The sequence below is a fragment of the Arvicanthis niloticus genome, chromosome 17 (genome assembly GCF_011762505.2).
Source record: "Arvicanthis niloticus isolate mArvNil1 chromosome 17, mArvNil1.pat.X, whole genome shotgun sequence".
NCBI lineage: Eukaryota > Metazoa > Chordata > Mammalia > Rodentia > Muridae > Arvicanthis > Arvicanthis niloticus.
This window is the reverse complement of record NC_047674.1, coordinates 57,481,629-57,498,125: the sequence shown is the minus strand read 5'-3', so window position 1 is coordinate 57,498,125 and position 16,497 is coordinate 57,481,629. Positions and strand designations below refer to the sequence as shown.

At 48.7% G+C, this 16,497-nt stretch overlaps 1 protein-coding gene across 7 annotated transcripts in view; it reads left to right on the top strand.

Moving 5' to 3' along the window:
* Positions 1-16,447, top strand: part of Daam2 (dishevelled associated activator of morphogenesis 2) — a 116,348-nt gene extending 99,901 nt beyond the window's left edge. For 6 of the 7 annotated variants that reach the window (XM_034521522.2, XM_076915374.1, XM_034521521.2 and 3 more), the window contains 8 exons: positions 1,075-1,181; positions 1,427-1,515; positions 7,466-7,634; positions 8,052-8,159; positions 10,167-10,227; positions 11,666-11,797; positions 13,198-13,368; positions 13,675-16,447. In XM_034521522.2, coding sequence (XP_034377413.1) covers positions 1,075-1,181; positions 1,427-1,515; positions 7,466-7,634; positions 8,052-8,159; positions 10,167-10,227; positions 11,666-11,797; positions 13,198-13,368; positions 13,675-13,896 — 1,059 coding nt within the window. In that variant the 3' untranslated portion in view covers positions 13,897-16,447. The remainder of the gene's footprint in view (positions 1-1,074; positions 1,182-1,426; positions 1,516-7,465; positions 7,635-8,051; positions 8,160-10,166; positions 10,228-11,665; positions 11,798-13,197; positions 13,369-13,674) is intronic. The other variant, XM_034521523.2, reaches the window with a different exon arrangement.
* Positions 16,448-16,497: the final 50 nt, after the last annotated feature.

Below are 16,497 nucleotides of genomic sequence, written 5' to 3'. Positions count from 1 at the left end.
AAAAGACATATACACACATAATATCAGCAGCTTGGGACCTATTAAACCTCCCAGAGGGTGAGCAACCCAACTGATCATTAATAGGGAAGTGGATAAACTAACTGTGGGACATCCCTTCTGTGGAATACTACTAAGTAGTAAATAAAGACAAACCAGTGTATATAGCATGCATGGATCTATGGTTATGTTGAGTGAAAGATGCAAATTGAACATAGAGATGAGGCTAATTTTCTGTGGCTGTGACAAAATACCTGAGACCAGTTAATCTACAAATAAGAGTTGACTTGACTCATGGTTCTGGATGCTGGGAAATCCAAGAGCATGGTGCTGGGTCTGCTTGGCACCCGGTGAGGACTTGGGCTGTACCAAAGCATGGTAGAAGGCATCACGGGAGGAGACAGAGCAGATGCTATAATTTGGATTTCTCCTATCAGGCCACTAATGACATTATTAGGGTCTCACTCTTGTGCCCTCGTCTAACCCGGATTACCTACCTCTAAAGGTTCTCCTGCTAGATATCATTAACATGTGAATTGGGAGGTTTCCGTATGTGGACTCTAGATGGATACTTTCCAACCACAGCACAAAGGCTGGAGAAATGACTCGGGTGTTAAGACCACTGGCTGCTCTTATAGTTGTCCAGGGTTTAGTTCCCAGTACCCACTTGGAGGCTCACAAACCTCTGTAACTCTGGTTCCAGGGGATCTAATCCCCTCTTCTGTTCTCTGCAGGCACTGAACAAATACGATGCATTTGCATACTCAGGTAAAACACCCAGGCTCACTCACTATGTAGCCAGGCTGACCTCAAAATGGATGGGTAGAGCAGGTTGGCTTCAATTTGTTAGGTAACTCAAGCTTGCCTTGAAGTTGGTATATAGACGAGGCTGGCCTCCAACTTGCTATGTAACCCAGGAGATCCTCAAAAAATTGGTATGTAACCCAGGCTGGCCTTGAGTCCTTCTGCCTCAGCAGGCTTCACACTGAGCAAAGGCAGCACAGGAATTTCTCTACAGCCCACATTGTACCGACCGTTCCTCAGTTTCCCCGTCTGACTTACACCCGCTCTTTGCAGCTCCTCAAGTTCATCCCCGAGAAGAGTGACATTGACCTCTTGGAAGAACACAAGCATGAGATTGAGCGGATGGCACGGGCAGATCGTTTCCTCTACGAGATGAGCAGGTCAGATGGGCGCTGGGCATGGCGGGAAGGAGGAGATTTCAGGGCTCGGCTCTGATGGGCGCTGGGCATGGCGGGAAGGAGGAGATTTCAGGGCTCCGCTCTGACAATAGGGCACCAGGTATAGAGGGAGAAATGGGGTTCAAGTAGCATCTCTGGCCAAGGAAAGGCAAGGAATAATCCCTCAAGAATCTGGGGCTACCTTGGAGCCGTGGGACCACCAGTGACATAACTCACTGTGTTCACAGGATCGACCATTACCAGCAGCGACTACAGGCCCTCTTCTTCAAGAAGAAGTTCCAGGAACGGCTGGCTGAGGCCAAGCCCAAAGTAGAAGGTAGGACTGGGGCCTGCAGCGCACACCAGGAGTGGGGACATGTCTGGGAATTGACTAATAGGACAGAGGGAAATGTCTGCCTTACCCTAACCCCAGATAGAGGCCCACATCAAGCGTAACATTTAAAACTATGACATTTACATCTTGTATCAGGGTTTCATGTGGCCTAGGCTAGCTTCCAGTTTACTAGGTAACGGAGGCTAACCTTGAACTCCTAATCTTCCTGCCTCCGTCTTCCAAGTGGTGTGACTACAGGAGTGCATCACCAACGTGGTACTATAATTATTTTAGAGAATGTTCTTGTTTATGTTGGCTTAGGTGGCAATCACATGATGCTTCCCTCTGCCTTGCCATTGGCTCCCTGGAGGAGGGGTATAAGAAAATAGGAATGTAGCCAGCATCCTTTGGGGTTTGGCATGCCCAGAGTCATCCACTCTTTCCTACTTAAGAAGCACTGGGCTCACAAACTCTACTGGGCATGTTTGTGCAAATGTGAGCTCACCGGAAGGCAGCCAGTTGCACAAGGTGGTCCCTGGAGGTGTCTGAGTGATAGAGGCCTCCTGCAGATTGCCATGTCTGAGATCCTTGTGGAATGCTGTAACAATGTGGATGCTTCCTGTCTTTCCAACTGATCCCTCCTCCCCCCATTCACCGCCCCTGTCCCTCGTCACTTACTGTGTCAGAGAGCATATCCTTGGGGCTGCCTATGGGACAGCAGAGGAGCAGGGCTTGGGAAGTTGTGAGAACTGGAGGGCAGGATGGTAGGGAGATATGTGCACCTAGCAAGGCAGAAGCAGGAGAAACTGGTTGGGGGCTCACTTGGGGGTAAAGACAAGACTTACATGGCAGAACAAAACACAACAAACAAACTAACAAACAAAACAAACAAGCAAAACAAGAGATTGTCTTGGATTCTAAGAAGAAATTGAGCATCCTTGGAGTTACTCCAGTTGTGTGGTAACAGCCACTAGGCAAGAATTGCCTCTCTCCATCTACAGACAAATTACTGTCCAGAAAAGGACACACATGCAGAATAGTTGACTGATTATATCTGCCTAGACAGAGTAATCAGTCCTTAATAATCCTGCATCACCAAGGTCTGTCAGATGATTCTGGGCCAGAAGGCTGAAGATTTGATGCTCCAACGTTCGGTAGTATAGGGGCTTTTCAGGTGTTCAGAGGTCTCTATAAATTGGCTAAGTTTTAGAAGCTATGCTTTGTGCTTCCCACAATTATAGTTAACTCAGTCATTCTGGATTTCTGATGGGGTTGAAAACTTATAGCTATTTACCGTAAGAGAAAAGATTTGAGTGGATGGTCGTCAGCTGACATTCATCCTAAAGCCAGGTTCAGAACTAAATGTTTTAGTTAGGATAGATGACAGAGGTGCTGGTTAGTCAACAAAAGGATGGACTGGGTATTAGGACTATCTTGTACCTCACTGGTACAAATTGGCATAATTATGCTCTAATTGTATTTTGAGAGAAAAGTTTCATTTTAACAGGAAGGGTGATGTGTAGGAGGAGCTAAGGTAGGAGGAGTACTGAGAGGAAGAAAAGGAGTAAGAAGAGGAGGAGAAGAAGGATAGGAGAAGCTAGGTGATGAAAGAGAGAAAGAGGGGGGAGACAGGGAGGCAGATATTCATGTATCTCCACCAGTCAAAGATAGTTGTTATATCTAGGTCGGTCAGTGGGTTACACCTCTGATTGAACAATTCCAAACTTATAACGCTTATGATTAACATTATTTAAAAAAAAATGTATAAATGCAAAAAGGAAAAGGGGGCATAGGATAGGGGTTTTCTAAGGGGGGGGGAATGGGGAAAGAGGATGGCATCTGAAGTGTAAATAAAATATCTAATAAAAAAAAAAGAAAAAAAAAAGATTGTCTTGGAGGCTCAGGGTGTCAGGCTAGGGGCATAGCAGAACATAGGCGCCCCCTGCTGGACATTCTCTGAGATGCCTAATTCAGAGGGCAAGCCATGGCTTTCTCAAAAGCTGCTTTGGGATTTCTGGAGTAGGAGTTTGTAGAGATGGCAGGAGTGTTCAGTATGTACACACATATGCGTGCAATAAGGGACCTGCAGATTGTTGTTTTATAACAGTACAATAGATCAGTCATCTGTGTGGTATCTCCCTGCCCTGGTGGTGGGCAAGGCCTTATTTTTGTCTATACCGTCTTTCTGCTGCAAGCTACTTTAGGGGCATTCGGGCTAAGCTGTAGGTGTTCCTCTATTTATGTATCATCAGTCAATGAAGCAATGTGTGTGGTGGCCATTTGGAATTATGGAACCAGAGTAGCTTAGGCGCTCAAAGGTTTCATCTTAGACTGATAGTTGCTCCAAGGAGTAAGTACCTAAATTTCAAGACTCAGCCAAGATGTTCCATAAAGTTCCTATTTAAAATCAAGCTGCACTGAGAAAGACATGCTGGAGAGACCAAAAATGTTTGGGGGTGGGGGAATCAAACTCTTATAGGTGGGATCCAAAAGCCATCTGTCCACTAGGGATGGCTGCTCTTCCTGAAGGGCTGGGGAGCCGTGCCTGAAAGCATGCACACACAGCCACCTCGGTGTGCTTGGCTGTTCAGGAGTTGCGCTCCTAGGTCTCCCAGAGTGATTCCTGGAGTGCCTAAGACTGAGCCTACCTCAGCTGGGTGCTGAGCCATTGACACCCACCTCTCGCCCCCCGGACGGGGCTCTGGGGGAAGTTGCCTCAGCGAGGTTTACCAAGTTTGACAAATTTCCCAATTCTGCTTTGAATCTATTCTCCCTATGAATACATTCATTGCTGAGTACACCAAAATTACCAATTCTCATTACAAGTAGATGCAGTAAATATAGCCTGGATGAATGTGCCCGCAAATGTAATATCCTTATGGATGCATTCATGAACACATTATTCTCGCGAACATCTGAAATGTCAGCACTGCAGATGGCAGTTTTCTCGTCTCCTGATTTCCTCTCAACTCTTATCATTTTCTGTTTTGCCAACATTTTTAGCATTTTTAAGGCTACCCCTTCGTAGATTTTTTTCAAACAGCTCATCAACCCTAGAGAAACTACCCCTAGCCTTGTAAATTGCTGAGGATTTTTGCAAGTAGGTTTTATTTACTTTTTTTGAAAATGAACTTTTTATTGCAATACGGCACACACAAACTACAGCTGTTTGCACTGGGCGATTCATTAAGTCTCTGCCCTTCCTGTCCACATAATGAACTCAAGTCAAGAAACTGAATGTGCCTAGGCTCTGTCTGTATCCCTTCTGGTCCTTTGATTGAGAGATTTTGCTTTAACAGCTGAGCCATTTCTTCAGCCAAGCCCCCTCCCCTGACCCCTGATACAGGGTCTCTTTACATAGTCTGACAGTCCTCAAACTTACTATTTAGGCCAAGCTGGCATCAAACTCACAGAGATCCTCCTGCCTCTACCTCCCACGTGCTTGGATTAAAGGCGTGGGCCACCACCGCCCTGCTCCAGCTCCTCTTTATATCCCCTTCCAACCAGTAAAAAAAAAGTCACCCCTCCTAGGGAAGCTTTCCTGTCTCCTCTTCAGAGGTATCTTGATGTCTAGATGAGTTTTTCTCTTTTGAATTTTCTATAAATGGAATGATGTCCTATGAGTGATTTTCTGATTGCTTTTTTTCGGTTTATGCCTTAAGAATTTTCCCCCGAAGGTGGTGGGGGCTGTTGATGTAGACAATGTTTGTCCCACCATTTGCTAAGGCCCCAGTGGCAAACCTAAGTTAAAGGTCACCGAAGATCCCCCTGGGGAGCCAGTGAGGGGTTACTTACAGGAGTGGGGGGGACTGCAAAGCAGCTATACTGGAAGGTCTGTGCCCAGCATGGATGCTGGCTTCCCCATGGCTGCATAAACAGAGCCCCTTCCCCTAATCTTCCCAGTTTATATACTCTAGCTCCCCACACCCCTGACCCCGACCTCAAGGTCATGCAGCAACTAGGTCAACATTACATACAGGTATCTGGGGGAGTGGATGGATACTGAATGAGAGTTGGGGGACCCTGCCTGCTCCTCCTTCCCTGCTTCTATGAGGGAACACCAACAGTCAAGAAACTCAGTGGGGACAATCATTCAGAAGCAACTACAACTAAACTCCTGAAGACCGTGGTTGTGGGGCTTGGAGGACACGGCTGTACAACAGCTTAGCAATCTGGTTTTGAATTCTCCTTAGAGATACACGTGGAGGGTGGGTATTCAGTTTTCAGCACCGTGTTTTATTCCACTATAAGGCAATTTGCACGTTCTGGTCTGTAGTTTTGGGGGGAAAAAACCCTGGGCTGGGGGAGCCAAGGAGATGACAGGTTGGCATAGTGCTTGCAGTAAAGCCTGAGCACCTGACTCCAGAACACACATTCCCAAATCCTGAGAGCTGGGTGTGGTGGCATGCCTGTAACCCAGTGCTGTGGATGCAGAATGGCAGATCCCTGAGGCTCCCAAGCCAGCTAGCCTAGGCAAACGGGCGAGCTTCAGGTTCACTGAGAGAGCCTAGGCAAACGGTGAGGTTCAGGGGTACTGAGAGAGCTTGTCTCAAATACAAGGAGAAGGATGATTGAGGAAGACACACCTCATGTCAATCTCCATCCTCTGTGTGATTGCTCACGCATGTACACAGACACACACACGTGCACGCGCGCACACGCACACTCGTGCACATGCACACACGCATGCTCACACACACGACACACACATGTGTGTGCACACACATATGCATGCACACACATGCACGCTCGTGCGTGCATGCACACACACGCACACACACGCGCGCGCACACACACACACACACACACGCACTGGGAACAACCTAAGTATGCGTTCACAACAGGGTTGGTTTGCGTTCATAGAATGTGCATCTGTGTGACCTGAAGGCTTTCTGCCTTACAGCTCTCACTCATTTCTCGTTTTTATAATATCTTCCTCATGGCTACTGACTTTTTCTTAAATTGTTTTTGAAAAATTCCTGCAAACTTTTTGCCTGGGGCTTTCCTTTGTATGTGATATGTTTTTGTGTTTGCTCTGTGCGTGTGTGAGTGTGTGTGTATGTGTGGCATGTGCACACATGTATATATGATGTGCGCTCATGAGCGTGCATGCAGAGGGCAGAGGAACCTCAGACATGAGGTGTCCTCCTCTGTTTCTCCATCTTGCTTTTTGAGACAGTCTGTCACCGTACCTAAAGCTTGTCGTCTGGGCTGTACTGTCTGGTTAGGGAGCTCCCAGGATCCTCTTGTCTGGCTGCTCCCCTCTCTCTCATTAGGTGACCGCCCTACAAATGGTGATGCCTTTTCCATAGGTGCCGAGGAGGATTTGAACTCGGGTCCTCTTGCTTTTGTGACAAGTGCTTCCACCTTCGGGGGCATCATCTTTCAAACCCCAAGGGCTTTTGTTTTATCTTCGTAGTGAGCATCTTCAGGCATTTCAGTCCAGCATAGCCAGAGATTACAGGGTGGTCTAGTCCTCTTACCATTATCTCAGGGCACAGGCGCTGCTGTCTTCTAAGAATGGTACCCTAGATGTCCTCTGACATGCAATGTGCACATACCTACACATACATGCATACTCGTGGGCATCCACATGAACATACAATCTAGAATTTCAGAATGTGTCAAATATCCCATAATAAAAATATTCAGAAAGCACAAATTTTGCTAGGTCTAGGAAAATCGCCATATTCAAGTATTTATTCAGAAAAGTATAATAATCTTTATGTGCATGATAAGATATTCTAAATCATTCTAGGGGATGTCTAATTTGAGGATATGCTAGCTTTGTCCTGAAAGTGGGAAGGGGGAGAAAGGGAGGATCTAGACCAGAGTGGATAGTCTCCACCCAAGAGTTGAAAAGGTAGCCCCTTCCATCATTCTCCTGAAGAGCCAGGAACCCTGCTACCCTGGTTCTGTCTGTGTAGCATCCTGAGCTGTTCCTCTTCCCCAGCCATCCTGCTGGCCTCCCGGGAGCTGACCCTCAGCAAGCGCCTGAAGCAAATGCTGGAGGTGGTCCTAGCCATCGGCAACTTCATGAACAAGGGGCAGCGTGGGGGTGCCTACGGGTTCCGGGTAGCCAGCCTCAACAAGATTGCTGACACCAAGTCCAGCATTGACAGGTGGGGACCTGTGAATTTCCTCGCCCTGTGTTACCCCATCTGAGACTCTCCTTCCTCTCTCTCTCTCTCTCTCTCTCTCTCTCTCTCTCTCTTCAATCTCTTTATTCTAGCTGTTTTGTTCATTTTTAGATATTGTGTGTGTGTGTGTGTGTGTGTGTGTGTGTGTGTGTGTGTGAGCACAGTTGTCTATGGGGGGCAGCAGAGGGTATTGGATGCCTTGGCACCGGAGTTATTGGCATTTGTGAGTGCTCAGGACCAAACTCAGGTCCTCTGGAAGAGCAGGAAGCCCTCTCAGCCACTGAGCCACCTCTCCACCTCTCTCTCTGGCCCAGTCATTGCTTTTGCTTTTCGTCACACCCCCTCTGGTTTCTCAGCCCTCTCCACTTGCCTGGCCCATGACACCGCTGTCACCCACAGGAACATCTCTCTGCTTCATTACCTGATCATGATCCTGGAGAAGCACTTCCCGGATATCCTGAACATGCCCTCGGAGCTGCTGCACCTGTCAGAAGCTGCCAAAGTCAAGTAAGCAGTCCCCTCAACCCTTCCTTCACCGTGACCACACCGGCTGGCTTCTCCCATCTGAGGGGACACTAAGAATGGGCAGTGTCTTAGGTTATGCTTTTAGGAGAACCAGTCAGAGATGGTTTGCTCTCCGGGGTGCAAATTACCTTATTTAAGAGGTGATTCTGGAAATATCAAAAGAATGGAGAAGTAAGCCATGTGCAGAAAGGACGCTGTTAACAGAAGCATTAATTGAGACAATTGCACTAGAGGCAAATGGGACTGAAGCCTATCAGGAAGACAGCCTAGAACACCCTCTCTGGTTATCCCATGGTGGGCGTGAGGGCCTGGGTTACTCATGCAGCACACTGGCTAAGTGACCCAGAAGGGGTGGTGGTGGCTATAACTCTAACAGGCAGAGGAGGCTAACCCAGAATTTAAAAAAAAAAAAAAAAAAAAAAATGCTCATCTGGATGCTGGAGAGATGACTCAGAGGTTAAGAGCACTGGCTGCTCTTCCAGAGGACCCAAGTTCAATCCCCACCATCCACATGATGGCTCACGACCATCAACAATTTCAGTTCCAGATCTAATGGCCTCTTCTGGCCTCCTCAGGTACCAGAAACACATGTGGTGCATAGACGTATATGTAGGCAAAACACACACACACACACACACACACACACACACACACACAATTTTAAAATGAGCACATTGAAAAAAAAAAAAAAAAAAAAAGCCCAGTCAGTTGGAAGTGTCGCTACCCGTTCCGCCCCACAGAAAGGAGCGACACGACACGAGATTCTTCCCAATGCAGCTTTACTCAGGAACCTTTCTTACAATCTCTCTGGAAGCCCCTGATCCCAATTCCACTTTCCCTTTTATCCCCATGCTTGGTCACTCAGAGCCTGCCACGTGGGCACACACCATTGGCACACGTCAAATGGCCTGATACAACATGGCAGTGAGTCTGCACAGTGTAAGCCGGCGGTGGAGTGTGAGGAAGTCAGGCGCCATTCACAAAATTAGGCAGGCGCCATTCATAAGCTTTGGTGGGTGCCATTCATAAGCTTAGGCGCCATTTTAGCTGGCCGCCACACCCGCTCCCCACAGGAAGAATGTGGATTCTAAACCATAGTGGGCAGGACATCCACAGCATCTGCTAAGGGCATGAGACTTATCTGTGGTTTGTGAAAAACGGAAACACTTAAGGGTAACAGCTATCAAACCTTATGTGAGATACTCTGTGCTATAACAAAACACAGGAGACTTGACAAGTTATATAAATCAGAAGTGTAATTGACCCAAGGCTCTGTGGGACTGGAAGTCTAACAGCATGGTGCCATGATCTGCTTAGCATCTGCTACTGTAGCATGGCAGTGGCATCGCGGGCTATGACAGCGAATGAAAGGTCACAGTGCCATCTTGGGTGCTCCATCCTTATGACTAACCTCATCAGAGCAAAACTATCCCTCCAAAGCTCTACCTCCAAGTACCATCAACATATGACTTAGGAGAGACGCTTTGTTAAATGATGGTAGACACTGACTAATTGTAATTACAGGAAAGAAACCCAGGCCAGATGCCAGTGTGAGGGAGCTAGATAGAGCTTGGGAGATAGTTCCACAGGCAACATGAGAGTCTGAGCGCCATACCTAGAACCCAAGCCAATAACAAAGCAAAAAAAAAACAAAAAAACAAAAACAAACAAACAAACAAAAAAAACCAACTAGATGACTCCTAAGAATCGACCCCAATATCTGCTGATTTTAACATGCTTGAATACACACACACACACACACTTTGTGAGACACAACACCTGGAAGGATCAATGGAGTGGAGCTTTCTGCTGACACTCTACGGAGTTGTCAACAGGCACACGGGGCAGTGACATGCCAGAGCCATGTGTCTCGGACCTAAGGGGGCTGGGACTCAAGGTTACGGTGCTTCAAATTGCCCTTTCTCTGAACCATCCCTAGCCCCTCACATCCAGAGCTGATAGGTTCTTCCCTTCCCTTGTGTCCTACAGCCTGGCAGAGCTGGAGAAGGAGGTGGGCACTCTCAGGAGGGGCCTCAGAGCAGTGGAGGTGGTAAGTGCATGCTGGACTTGGTGAGGGAAGCTGTCCAAGGAAACGCTAATGTCACTCCATCACTGGGGCCAGTGCCCACCCCCGACCCAATACACACACATCTCAGAGGAAGCCCTGTGTGGTGCATTTTGATAACCTGGGGCTCCTGAATGGAAAGGGGAAACAATAGCAGTGAAGAGAGCCTTCAGGAAAAGTTATTCACCTACTTGGGGTTTACCTTGAGACTCTCAAATGGGGGCTTTCTGTCCAAGACTGCCTCTATGTCACTGAGCAGGGGATGTCCACATGTTGGACTTAGCCCTAAGACTGTCACATACTCATGTTTGCACAGAGTGAATGTGGAGGCTTAGCTGACTACAGAGGGTGTCCAGCAGTGTGGCAACAGGGAGCTGCATTTCCCTGAAACATCCCACCTTGCATCTCTTCCCTTCATGCCTGAACTAATGGGGGCTCTGAGGGCTTGCTCATGGATGAAAACCTCGGAATCTTAGTCGTTTGAGGTGGCTAAAACAAATCAATGGAATGGCTTGTATGAACAAAAGACATTTACCTCTTATAATTTTGCAGGGTGGGTCATTCAAGACCAAAGTGCTGTCAGGACCAATGTCCAGTGAGGGCCTGGTGTACCTGGGTAGCAGCTTCCCACTGTGTCCTCACCTGCTACAAAGGACAGACTTCCCTGGGACTCTTATACAGGGCTACTAACCCCATTCACAAAAGCCTTATGGCCTAGTCACTTGACAGGAGTGTCCAACCCATGACCTGCAGGTTACATGCACCCCAGGAGAGCTGAGCATGGGGCTGACGCAAAACCACAAACTTACTTAAGACGTTATGAAAAGTTTTTACGTCGATATTTTTCTACCTTGGTTGTGCACTTCCAAGTGTGCACTCTGTAGATGACAACATTGTGTCATAATGTCACAAGCTTGCATTCACCTGTGAGACCCCACGTCCTTGCTTCACCTTAGGATCTCAACACAGGACTATTGAGAGGGCACAAACACTGGATTCCAGCACTGGGCTCTGGCCCTTGAACAGCCATTGCTGTTCACATATCTTCACAGCCGATGATGTACTCTCTAGGACATCCTCAACTCAATCCTTGTCCCTCGTACTTGAGAACTAGAGGATTCCCACAAACTTAAGAATCCAAGACCATCTGTGTGCTGCCATGGGTAGCTGTCTCCATTTTGACAGTCCTGGAAAGTGCTCTCTGGAGTGTGGAGCACCGCCCACAGCACAGTGATGGGTGAGGGAAGGGTGCAGATAGCTGTACAGACTGACAGTTCTCAAAGTCCTCATTCGTTACCTTTAGAATTAAACCCCCAGGCGTCATCTTTCCCAAAGGCTTGCGTGACGTCCCGTGAGTGCCAAGAGGCATGCCGTGGCCCCTGAGTGCCAGCTGTCTAAAATGTGCTGTATTCTCCTTTCCCAGGAGTTGGAATATCAGAGACACCAGACACGGGACCCCAATGACAAGTTCGTCCCTGTCATGAGTGACTTCATCACAATGTCTAGCTTCAGTTTCTCAGAGCTGGAGGACCAGCTGAATGAGGCCAGGGATAAGGTAAAGATGGCCCAATGCCCACTCTGACCCCACTGCTCCTCAGCACACCCTTTCTAGAGCTGGCATCTTCACCTGGTCCTACTGTGGACATGGGCAAACCCAGAGCCTCAGACCCCAGAGAATTCCCATCTCCTCCCTCCCTCAAGACAATCAATGACAACGTCATACTGCAAAGATCGGGGGTCCACTTCTTAGACACTCAGATATCATAAGCATCATTATTAAATTTTATTTTTATTCACGTGTGAGTGTTGGTGTGTGTGATCCTGTACACATGTATATGAAGGCCAGAAGTCAACCTCTGCTGTCATTCCTCAGGATCTGACTGCCTTATTTTTCGAAACCGAGTCTCTCACTGGGACCTGGGGCTCAATGATTAGAGGAGACTGGCTGGCCAACAAGTCTCAGAGATCTTCCCGTGTCTCCCCAGTGTTAAGATCACACTAACCCACCCAGACTTGAAGTACTTGAGATCAAACTCAGGCCACGGTGCTTGCGTGGCAAGCAATTTACTAGATAAGCCCCGCCCCAGCCCACCACCAGTGTTTCAGGATTCCTAGCCTACCTACCTTACAGGTTTGCTGAAAGTTTATAGTCCCACTCAACAGATGTGAACACTGGGAATCAGAGGGTTTTGGTCACTTGGGTGAGCATCATGGGAACCCAACTCAACCTTCAAGTTGCCTCTGTGAAGATGCATATGGACCCATGTGTGAAGTTCTTATTCAGAAGACGCAGGGTGGGGCTGGACAGCCAGCATTTCCAAACTCCCAGAAGGTGCACAGGCCTCTGGTCCAGGAGGACTATATGTGTAGTGTCATGTTTCCTAGATGATATTGTGAGATATGCTTAGAGAAAGCTAGACCAGTGTCTATTTCAAGTACAGTCAGCTGCTTCTATCTGTCACCCCACCTAGCTCCCACCATAGCATCACGAAACTGATCCTCATGTTACAGGAGGAGTTGAGTCTCAGAGGAGCTAAGTAGGTCATCCATCAACTGAGTCACCCGATGACTAGGTGACCTGTGAGAGCCTTTTCCATTCCAGCTAGGTAGTTCCTGATGTTAGAAAAGTCTTACCCTGGTCAACATCTGCTGCTCCCATATCTATGTTATAAAAGACCCAGAGGAGGCACAAAGGTAGACTGTCAAGCAGTCTCAACATATTTCTCCAGAAGTCAGCCTTGTAGGGTTTTTTTTTTGAGGGGGGGGGAGGGGAGGATAACAGGGTAGACAAGGAATGAATAACCAATGAATGAATTTTAGATTAAAGTTTCCATTGGTGAACCCTGGGGTTCAAACCACCTTAGAGCCTACAAGCCCCCATCTTGGACTGGGCTCAGCTGGAAGCTAACAGACTGTAAACCCTGGGCTCATGATGCCTCCGCCTGTGTCTTACAGTTCGCCAAGGCACTGACACACTTTGGAGAGAAGGAGAGTAAGATGCAGCCAGATGAATTCTTTGGCATCTTCGACACCTTCTTGCAGGCCTTCTTGGAGGCCCGACAGGACCTAGAGGCCATGAGGAGGAGGAAGGAGGAGGATGAGCGGAGAGCACGCATGGAATCCATGGTGAGGCTGGGCCTGGCAGGGGACAGCATGCAGAGGAAGTGTGGGGGAGGCTGCTGCTGGGAGGTAAAACAGGAGCCAAGGGTACTTTCCAGGGGTGCTGTTAGCCCCAGAAGAGAGAAACAATTATTAATTTGGGGGAGACCATGTAAGGTGGGGAGGGTGATGCATCTTGGGAAGAGGAAGAGTGGTTCCTGGCAGGGAAGCATTTCCAGGGTAGGAATCCTACCCTGGTAGAGAGAATCCTAGACAAGAGGGCTGCAGGCTGCTTGCCTGTGTCCCTGAGTCAACTCTCCTTTCCACTCCCAGTTGAAGGAACAGCGTGAGAAAGAAAGATGGCAGAGGCAGCGGAAGGTCTTGGCGAGCGGCTCCCTGGAGGAGAGTGGCGAGTTCGATGACTTAGTGTCAGCCTTACGCTCTGGAGAAGTTTTCGACAAGGACTTAAGCAAGTTCAAGCGCAACCGGAAGCGACTTGGGAGCCAGGTCCCAGAGGTCACCCGCGAGCGGGCGATAAACAGGCTAAATTATTGACTTGGGGACTGGGGACTGACCACATAGCAGCAAGCCTGGAGACAGTGATGAGGGGCGAGGAGTTGTATAGAAGAAGCAATGACTTAAGAGATTTGGAAAACTGGGTTTGGGAGCCCTGGGCTGGGTCCTGGGGGCTGTGTGCGCGGCTAGACCGGGTGTCTCCGCACGGACAGGGTCTTCTCTTGTCTCCTGTATATTTACCCATTCTCATCCATGTTCTGTCCATCTCCCTCTGTGCCCCTCCTCCTCCTGGCCATCATTCCTTAAGACTTGCTTGGGTATCCCTGGCAGACCTTCCCAGGCTGGGTGACATTGTTCTCCACATCTCATGTTGGCACAGAGCTGTTTAAGACCCAAGAGGCATCCCTGTCCAGACGTTTTGTACAGTTTGTGGTGGTATAGTGGAACCCGAGAGCCAGTAGTAGGCTCCTGCCTGAAAAGACAGCTCAAGGGAACATGGATCCGGGACGGGAACCAGGGGCTTTATGTGTTCTAGCTAGATAAGCTCTAGTATGTTCCAGAAAAAAAAAAAGGGGGGGGGGGACCAGAGCCAGCAAGTGAGTTGTCTATCTGTGCCTTTTTCCTACACCAAGTCCTGGGGTCTCACCTCCACCCCATTTACTAGTTTCTGGTCCCCAAATTCATAATTCATCTCTGGTTTCCAGAACGCTGGCTCACCATCAGCTTATAGTGTGGTTCTGGTGAGGACAGGTGCCCAGGAAAGACTTCTGTTATCACCTCACCAGACTCAGGCATAGGCCCCAAAGCAAACCCCAAGGTTACCTGACCACTATCTTGGAGAGACTGACCTCAGATCCCCAGCAGAAGGTAGCACTCGGATGCTTCACTCCCTCAAGAGTGCCCCATCTATCATTTCCCTCAGCTGAGCTTTGCACAGTGGCCTCAGTCTCCATCTGCAGGTCACATGGTGCTCCATATACTAGGCTGCAGCTGGCCTTGGGGAATTGGTCCTGCAGGCTGGAACTACCCTCCATATTTAACTGTCACTCTGGGGGAGACAAATAGACAGGGGGCTGAGAAGAGCAGGCAGGAGATGCCCAGGAGATGAGAAGGGAGCGTTTGTGTGGGATGCTCACTCCAGAGTTTGCCCCTACATTTGTGCTGTTGGTTCCTCAGTCTCACTGCATAAGATCATTCTGGCCCTCTGTCCACACTCATCTTCTGTCCTGTCCACCCATCTTCAGCCGTTTTGATGGTACTGATGAGGTGGCACTGCTATATCTAGGCAAATATTCTAAATATTTTAAATATTCTAAGTGTCAAATGCACCTTTATTCGCTCTCATCTTGAGACCAGTCTTGTCTGACTACCATCCACCAGCTCCTAGCTTTTCTCATCTAACCCCCTGGCTCAGGGTCATTGCCAGTGACTGTGGGCTGCTCCATCCTGGTTCTATAACTGCCTGTCTCCCTACAGGAGATTCCCAGGGAGTGGGACCATAATAACTGTGGGGAGGAGAGGCACAGGACGTGTGAATTGGTTTGAAAGGGATCTCAGCAAGTGGAGGCCTGGCCAGTAGGGTGTGAAGAAGCCAACGTGAGAGCTCAAACACCTTCTAAGAATGGCTATGGAGGAGAGCTTTAATGGCCATCTGCACATCCAAAGAAGCTCCCCGCCCTCTCAACCCGCCCTCCCTCCACCCTGCCCTCTCCTCGACCCCGCCCTCTCCTCGACCTCGCCCCTTGAGAAGCAAGCTATGAGAACGTTAAGGCTGGTGCTGGACATCTTCATATCCTCTCCCAAACTGGCTGGGATGTCAGCCTGCCATGCGAGGGGCAGAGGACAGGGATGGACTACACTGCTACCTGAAGGCCTAGCCTTCCCAACCGCCATGAAGACGGTACATGCACCAGGAGAAATAAGGAAGATGGAAGTTGTTGAAGGGACACATTGGCTCTTCAGCAAAGCTCCTTGGCATCTCTCCAGAGCCCAGCCTTCTCGCCCCAAAGAATTCTGCCTTCTCTATTTATTATTTTCTATAGCTGTCCAGTGGCTCCGGTGATGTGTGTCTCTGTAACTAGATTCCAACAGTGCCTTGGACCATGGACCATTGTGGGTGACTTAGCAGGGAGTGACTGGTGCCCAGTGGAGGTGGATAGGCTGGTCCTCAACATCAAATGATGAAGTCTACTCCCAGTACCCACCCAACCCTCCTACCGCCTGTGGGCCAACTGTTCCTGTTAGTTTTGTGCACAATGTAAAATTCATAGTCCAACCAACACATCCCGTCTCTGCAGCGGCAATTCCCCTCCCAAGACGGAAGTTTGTTCAGGGGTTGGAAGGACAACTCTCCAGGTGGGTGGATACAGGCATGGGCTCTTCCCATCCACTCCTATTGCCACCAGCTGGGGAGCTGCGACCACCTCCCCAGGACACCTGCCAACCTTCATGCCAAGGCTGCTCTCACCAGCTGCTGCAGAAGACAAACAAGGTTTGTATGTACAAACTCTACAGTGTCCTTTTTTCTGCACCCTTTTATAAGAATATATTGTAATACTAAAAAAAAATATTAAATTTGTCCCCACCCCTAGCCTGCCTAGAGACTTTTCTTCCTATGTGGACTCAGGTTGTGGGTTGTGC